The 8,141-nt window shown below is 50.0% G+C and overlaps 2 protein-coding genes across 2 annotated transcripts in view; both read left to right on the plus strand.

Annotated features, from left to right (window-relative positions):
* The window catches only part of LOC109883285 (mucin-1), a 9,988-nt gene extending 9,675 nt beyond the window's left edge, over positions 1 to 313 (plus strand). Inside the window, exon 3 of the mRNA XM_020475306.2 lies at positions 1 to 313. This exon is cut by the window's left edge and continues 1,292 nt beyond it. Within this exon, the coding sequence (XP_020330895.1) occupies positions 1 to 174 (174 nt within the window). The 3' untranslated portion in view covers positions 175 to 313.
* A 5,309-nt stretch (positions 314 to 5,622) lies between these two features.
* On the plus strand, positions 5,623 to 7,245 carry LOC109883282 (foot protein 1 variant 2-like). The gene has a single exon (XM_031800526.1). The coding sequence runs from the start codon at positions 5,623 to 5,625 to the stop codon at positions 7,243 to 7,245; it is 1,623 nt and encodes a 540-aa protein (XP_031656386.1).
* The last annotated feature ends 896 nt before the right edge of the window (positions 7,246 to 8,141 follow it).

The raw sequence follows: 8,141 nt of genomic DNA on the forward strand, positions 1-8,141 counted from the left end.
AGGTTAGAGGTCGGAGGAGGGGGTCACCCGGCGTTTCTGTACGGAACACAGACCCAGCTGGTCAAAGCTAAAGAACAGACGCCCCTCTTACCCATAACCCCTTTCACCTTCGACACGCCCTCCCCCGACGACGTCGTACGAGCCAATCAGAAGAAGGCCTTCACCCGCGAGTAAAGGTCACTAAGGAAGTGGACTGACTGTTGCTAGGCCACGCCCCCAAATGGCACCCTACATTACTTTGGTCTCTGGTTTTTAAAGTAGTGCACTGTTCAGGGAATAGGGTGTCGTTTGAGGCGTAACCAAGGTGATTAAAGAACAACAACAGAGCTGTTGGAGGTTTTATAAAAGAAAGGGATTTTTAATTATAATTTTTTTAACGGCTGTTTTTAAAGTTATCTGAGAGTTGTATTAAGAAATGTGAAAGTGTTTTTTTTTTTCCCACTGTAGGCTAGGTAAGATTTTGCTCCCATTTTTATTTTTATAGTCCAGACAGCCTATCCTATCTATAGCATGACCGTCTACAGATGGACTATCAACAAAACTCTTTGTTCATAAACAACTGCTTGCTAAGGTTACGGTTAGGGTTAGAATAAGGGTGAGGATTAGAATAAGGGTTAGGATTAGAATAAGGGTTAGGGGTGAGGGTTAAGATTAGGATTAGAATAAGGGTTAGGATTAGAATAAGGGTGAGGGTTAGGGGTGAGGGTTAGGGGTGAGGGTTAGGTTAGAGGTGAGGGTTAGGGGTGAGGGTGAGGGTTAGGTTTAGAGGTTAGGGGTGAGGGTTAGGGTTAGAGGTGAGGGTTAGGTTAGGGGTTAGGGTTAGAGGTGAGGGTTAGGGGTTAGGGTTAGAGGTGAGGGTTAGGGCTAGGGGTTAGAGGTGAGGGTTAGGTTAGGGGTGAGGGTTAGGGTTAGAGGTGAGGGTTAGGGCTAGGGGTGAGGGTTAGGGGTTAGGGTTAGAGGTGAGGGTTAGGGGTTAGGCTAGGGGTTAGGGTTAGTAGATAGTTGCCATGTTACTATCCTAATGAAATGTTACCAGGGTTAGTGGTGAGGGTTAGTGGTGAGGGTTAGTGGTGAGGGTTAGGGGTGAGGGTTAGGGGTGAGGGTTAGGGGTGAGGGTTAGGGGTGAGGGTTAGGGGTGAGGGTTAGGCTAGGGGTTAGGCTAGGGGTTAGGGTTAGTAGATAGTTGCCATGTTACTATCCTAATGAAATGTTACCAAGAGGTTTTGTACATATTCTACCTTCTGATTAGGGGTGAGGGTGAGGGTTAGGTTTAGAGGTTAGGGGTGAGGGTTAGGGTTAGAGGTTAGGGGTTAGGGGTTAGGGTTAGAGGTTAGAGGTTAGGGGTTAGGGTTAGAGGTTAGAGGTTAGGGGTTAGGGTTAGAGGTTAGGGGTGAGGGTTAGGGTTAGAGGTTAGAGGTTAGGGGTTAGGGTTAGAGGTTAGAGGTTAGGGGTTAGGGTTAGAGGTTAGAGGTTAGGGGTTAGGGTTAGAGGTTAGGGGTGAGGGTTAGGGTTAGGGTTAGAGGTTAGAGGTTAGGGGTTAGGGTTAGAGGTTAGAGGTTAGGGGTTAGGGTTAGAGGTTAGGGGTTAGGGTTAGAGGTTAGGGGTTAGAGGTTAGAGGTTAGAGGTTAGGGGTTAGGGTTAGAGGTTAGGGTTAGAGGTTAGAGGTTAGAGGTTAGGGGTGAGGGTTATTCTACCTTCTGATTGGTCTGTTTTTTGGCTGATAACATTGTGTTGTGTTGTGTTGTGTTGTGTTGTGTTGTGTTGTATTTTGTATGATTCTGAAATCTTTTTTTAAGGTGAATCTTCTTTTTTTGTTTGTTGCAGTGTCTCTTTTCTAGAAAGATGAGAAGTCCCTTCATTTTTAGAAAGAAAGAAAGGGGTTAGTGTGTCTGCAGGTGTGCAGCTGCTATTGGAAATATGGATCAGTAAACCATTGTTCTGGTGTGTGTGTGTGTGTGTGTGTGTGTGTGTGTTTGCAGGGGGATATATTTGAGTTTTAGAGGACACCTGGAGTTTTTCCCACGTATGAGCATACACACACACACACACACACACACACACACACACAGCTTTAATGGTTTGCTAAATACAAGGTATTTTAAGTTAAGAGAATGATCTTAAGTATGACGTGACAGCACTAATGAAATAAAAACTAACATCTGAATGTGTTAAACTGAAAGCTTTTTAAAAATGTTTTATCCATCAGAACTATCGACTTGTTGAAGCTGAAAACACACTGTTACCATGTACACCCTTTTAAAGAAAGAAGTCACACTGTTACCATCATGTACACCCTTTAAAGAACGAATTCACACTGTTACCATCATGTACACCCTTTATAGAAAGAAGAGAAAGAATTCACACTGTTACCATCATGTACACCCTTTATAGAAAGAAGAGAAAGAATTCACACTGTTACCATCATGTACACCCTTTATAGAAAGAAGAGAAAGAATTCACACTGTTACCATCATGTACACCCTTTATAGAAAGAAGAGAAAGAATTCACACTGTTACCATCATGTACACCCTTTATAGAAAGAAGAGAAAGAATTCACACTGTTACCATCATGTACACCCTTTATAGAAAGAAGAGAAAGAATTCACACTGTTACCATCATGTACACCCTTTATAGAAAGAAGAGAAAGAATTCACACTGTTACCATCATGTACACCCTTTATAGAAAGAAGAGAAAGAATTCACACTGTTACCATCATGTACACCCTTTATAGAAAGAAGAGAAAGAATTCACACTGTTACCATCATGTACACCCTTTATAGAAAGAAGAGAAAGAATTCACACTGTTACCATCATGTACACCCTTTATAGAAAGAAGAGAAAGAATTCACACTGTTACCATCATGTACACCCTTTATAGAAAGAAGAGAAAGAATTCACACTGTTACCATCATGTACACCCTTTATAGAAAGAAGAGAAAGAATTCACACTGTTACCATCATGTACACCCTTTATAGAAAGAAGAGAAAGAATTCACACTGTTACCATCATGTACACCCTTTATAGAAAGAAGAGAAAGAATTCACACTGTTACCATCATGTACACCCTTTATAGAAAGAAGAGAAAGAATTCACACTGTTACCATCATGTACACCCTTTATAGAAAGAAGAGAAAGAATTCACACTGTTACCATCATGTACACCCTTTATAGAAAGAAGAGAAAGAATTCACACTGTTACCATCATGTACACCCTTTATAGAAAGAAGAGAAAGAATTCACACTGTTACCATCATGTACACCCTTTATAGAAAGAAGAGAAAGAATTCACACTGTTACCATCATGTACACCCTTTATAGAAAGAAGAGAAAGAATTCACACTGTTACCATCATGTACACCCTTTATAGAAAGAAGAGAAAGAATTCACACTGTTACCATCATGTACACCCTTTATAGAAAGAAGAGAAAGAATTCACACTGTTACCATCATGTACACCCTTTATAGAAAGAAGAGAAAGAATTCACACTGTTACCATCATGTACACCCTTTATAGAAAGAAGAGAAAGAATTCACACTGTTACCATCATGTACACCCTTTATAGAAAGAAGAGAAAGAATTCACACTTCACCACTATTTATAAAAAATATTAAAAAACACAAGCGACCTTTTGAAGTATTGGGAAGTAAACTGTCACTCCTGACGTGTTCCCTGGTGCAAAATCACGACTCTCATCACATCTTGATGCTTTCAACAATTGAATGGATCTATTTACCAACATCTGACAGTCTGTACTTTTCCTTGTCTTCCATGTCACGTCTGTTTTCCCTGTTTTGTGATTTCTATCAGGTTTAGGTAAAGATGAGACAGTTAGCTGGGGTAGTTGGCTGAGTGATGGTTCTTCTGGGGTAGTTGGCTGAGTGATGGTTCTTCAGGGGTAGTTGGCTGAGTGACGGTCCTTCAGGAGTAGTTGGCTGAGTGATGGTTCTTCTGGGGTAGTTGGCTGAGTGATGGTTCTTCAGGGGTAGTTGGCTGAGTGATGGTCCTTCGGGTGTAGTTAACTGAGTGATGGTCCTTCGGGGGTAGTTAGCTAAGTGATGGTCCTTTGGGGGTAGTTAGCTGAGTGATGGTCCTTCGGGGGTAGTTAGCTGAGTGATGGTCCTTCAGGGGTAGTTAGCTGAGTGATGGTCCTTCGGGTGTAGTTAGCTGAGTGATGGTCCTTCAGGGTAGTTAGCTGAGTGATGGTCCTTCAAGGGTAGTTAGCTGAGTGATGGTCCTTCGGGTGTAGTTAACTGAGTGATGGTCCTTCGGGTGTAGAAAGCTAAGTGATGGTCCTTCAGGGGTAGTTTGCTGAGTGATGGGATTTTGTTGAAATTATATACGTCTTCCAAGTGGATTCTGTGTAAGTTTTGTGTGTGTGTGTGTGATATCTGAATGCAGATATGTGTGTTATGAGACAGACAGCTGGACATAGACTACACACACTATCTGTGCTCTTCAGACAGCACTAACAGACGTGGGTTGCTGCAGGAACACAAATGTCACAGCACTCATCTGCACACACACACACCACACCCCACCCGATCACTTTGCTCTTCTGTCTCTCGCCTGCTTCTCTCTCTCTCTCTCTCTCTCTCCACCACCTACGTTGGAAAAAGTGATTGTGTGTCGATGAGTTTTGTAAGATCAAGCCATCTTGCGATCTTTGGTTTTGCAGAGTGATGTTCTGTTGTCTCACCTCTTACAAAATCCGTAGGAAACAGTAGCATCACTCCTGCCTCCTAGTGGTATGAATGGGGTGGAGACCATGGGACTAGGTCTGCTTTTCAGATGCTATTCCCCCTAGGGTTCTGGTCAAATGCCGTTTGGTACCAAGACGACATGTCTGTCGATTCAAAGCGGTCCCTCTTGTGGTAGCCTCCTGATCGTTCCAAACCTCTCCTGGATACCCTGCATTCAATGTCAAATGTAAATGTAAAAAACATGTAAAAAATGTTTTATTCAAATAACATAGAAGGTCCAAAATGTACTAAGACGGGTGTTGTTGATGACATGATGGGTTTATTACTATGCCTTACTCTGCTATAGCCTTTACTGCACCCTGGTGGTAGGGAGGGAGATTACAGTTAGGATTATCTTAGATCTTCATGGACTCTCTCTCTCTGTCTCTCTGTCTGTCTCTCTGTCTCTCTCTGTCTCTCGCTCTGTCTCTCTCTGTCTCTCTGTCTGTCTCTCTCTCTCTGTCTCTCTCTGTCTCTCACCCCCTCCATTTGCTTTCCCTTTCAGTTATTTTCTCAGGGCAGTTACATCCAGTTTGAATTGACTCTGCAGTATTACTAGGTGAACTGTTCAGGGCCTAATGAAAGTCTACAGCCCCCATTTCTGCCTTAAAATGACATCACAAACTACATATGGGGTCAATGCTCTGCTCTATACAAGCTATGTATGGGGTCAATGCTCTGCTCTACACAAGCCACTTATGGGGTCAATGCTCTGCTCTACACAAGCTACATATGGGGTCAAATGATCTGCTCTACACAAGCTACATATGGGGTCAAATGATCTGCTCTAACTAAGACAACAGGAATTGAAAAGGTTTATTCCAAAGTGTTGGTTAGTCTAATTATGATGCCTGTTTGCATCAGGGGCATAGACATGGATGGCCTGGGTGGACAGAGGCGCCCACCCCCACTGGGTGGACAGAGGCGCCCACCCCCACTGGGTGGACAGAGGCGCCCACCCCCACTGGGTGGACAGAGGCGCCCACCCCCACTGGGTGGACAGAGGCGCCCACCCCCACTGGGTGGACAGAGGCGCCCACCCCCACTGGGTGGACAGAGGCGCCCACCCCCACTGGGTGGACAGAGGCGCCCACCCCCACTGGGTGGACAGGGCGCCCACCCACCCTGGGTGGACAGAGGCGCCCACCCCCACTGGGTGGACAGAGAGGCCCACCCCCACTGGGTGGACAGAGAGGCCCACCCCCACTGGGTGGACAGAGAGGCCCACCCCCACTGGGTGGACAGAGAGGCCCACCCCCACTGGGTGGACAGAGAGGCCCACCCCCACTGGGTGGACAGAGAGGCCCACCCCCACTGGGTGGACAGAGAGGCCCACCCCCACTGGGTGGACAGAGGCGCCCACCCCCACTGGGTGGACAGAGAGGCCCACCCCCACTGGGTGGACAGAGGCGCCCACCCCCACTGGGTGGACAGAGGCGCCCACCCCCACTGGGTGGACAGAGGCGCCCACCCCCACTGGGTGGACAGAGGCGCCCACCCCCACTGGGTGGACAGAGGCGCCCACCCCCACTGGGTGGACAGAGGCACCCACCCCCACTGGGTGGACAGGGCGCCCACCCACCCTGGGTGGACAGAGGCGCCCACCCCCACTGGGTGGACAGGGCGCCCACCCACCCTGGGTGGACAGAGGCGCCCACCCCCACTGGGTGGACAGAGAGGCCCACCCCCACTGGGTGGACAGAGAGGCCCACCCCCACTGGGTGGACAGAGAGGCCCACCCCCACTGGGTGGACAGAGAGGCCCACCCCCACTGGGTGGACAGAGAGGCCCACCCCCACTGGGTGGACAGAGGCGCCCACCCCCACTGGGTGGACAGAGAGGCCCACCCCCACTGGGTGGACAGAGGCGCCCACCCCCACTGGGTGGACAGAGGCGCCCACCCCCACTGGGTGGACAGAGGCGCCCACCCCCACTGGGTGGACAGAGGCGCCCACCCCCACTGGGTGGACAGAGGCGCCCACCCCCACTGGGTGGACAGAGGCGCCCACCCCCACTGGGTGGACAGAGGCGCCCACCCCCACTGGGTGGACAGAGGCGCCCACCCCCACTGGGTGGACAGGGCGCCCACCCACCCTGGGTGGACAGAGGCGCCCACCCCCACTGGGTGGACAGGGCGCCCACCCACCCTGGGTGGACAGAGGCACCCACCCCCACTGGGTGGACAGAGAGGCCCACCCCCACTGGGTGGACAGAGAGGCCCACCCCCACTGGGTGGACAGAGAGGCCCACCCCCACTGGGTGGACAGAGAGGCCCACCCCCACTGGGTGGACAGAGAGGCCCACCCCCACTGGGTGGACAGAGAGGCCCACCCCCACTGGGTGGACAGAGAGGCCCACCCCCACTGGGTGGACAGAGAGGCCCACCCCCACTGGGTGGACAGAGAGGCCCACCCCCACTGGGTGGACAGAGAGGCCCACCCCCACTGGGTGGACAGAGAGGCCCACCCCCACTGGGTGGACAGAGAGGCCCACCCACCTAATCAGATTTATTTTTACACATCACATTTTTGTATTTTTTGTAATAAAAAAGTTTAGTTTTTTAGAGTGAAAATCAAAAAAATCTATTTGAAACCGAATTTAAAAAATAAGAACATTTTTCACACAGGTTCCCTTTCCTTCGCCAGGCGGGCCGCTTGGGAACTTTCTATTCGTCAAAATCCAGGCACCACCTGCACAGTGCTGATGGAAAGACAGCAGTCACACACAGCGTGACGTTAAAGGATGAGCAGTCCATCGACTCAGACATAATAAACCAGTGGGTCCTAGTGGTTAGAGTGGAGGGGCGGCAGGGCAGCCTAGTGGTTAGAGTGGAGGGGCGGCAGGTAGCCTAGTGGTTAGAGTGGAGGGGCGGCAGGTAGCCTAGTGGTTAGAGTGGAGGGGCGGCAGGTAGCCTAGTGGTTAGAGTGGAGGGGCGGCAGGGCAGCCTAGTGGTTAGAGTGGAGGGGCGGCAGGGCAGCCTAGTGGTTAGAGTGGAGGGGCGGCAGGTAGCCTAGTGGTTAGAGTGGAGGGGCGGCAGGGCAGCCTAGTGGTTAGAGTGGAGGGGCGGCAGGTAGCCTAGTGGTTAGAGTGGAGGGGCGGCAGGGCAGCCTAGTGGTTAGAGTGGAGGGGCGGCAGGTAGCCTAGTGGTTAGAGTGGAGGGGCGGCAGGTAGCCTAGTGGTTAGAGTGGAGGGGCGGCAGGGCAGCCTAGTGGTTAGAGTGGAGGGGCGGCAGGTAGCCTAGTGGTTAGAGTGGAGGGGCGGCAGGGCAGCCTAGTGGTTAGAGTGGAGGGGCGGCAGGTAGCCTAGTGGTTAGAGTGGAGGGGCGGCAGGGCAGCCTAGTGGTTAGAGTGGAGGGGCGGCAGGTAGCCTAGTGGTTAGAGTGGAGGGGCGGCAGGGC

Source organism: Oncorhynchus kisutch, linkage group LG21, assembly GCF_002021735.2.
Source record: "Oncorhynchus kisutch isolate 150728-3 linkage group LG21, Okis_V2, whole genome shotgun sequence".
Lineage (NCBI taxonomy): Eukaryota > Metazoa > Chordata > Actinopteri > Salmoniformes > Salmonidae > Oncorhynchus > Oncorhynchus kisutch.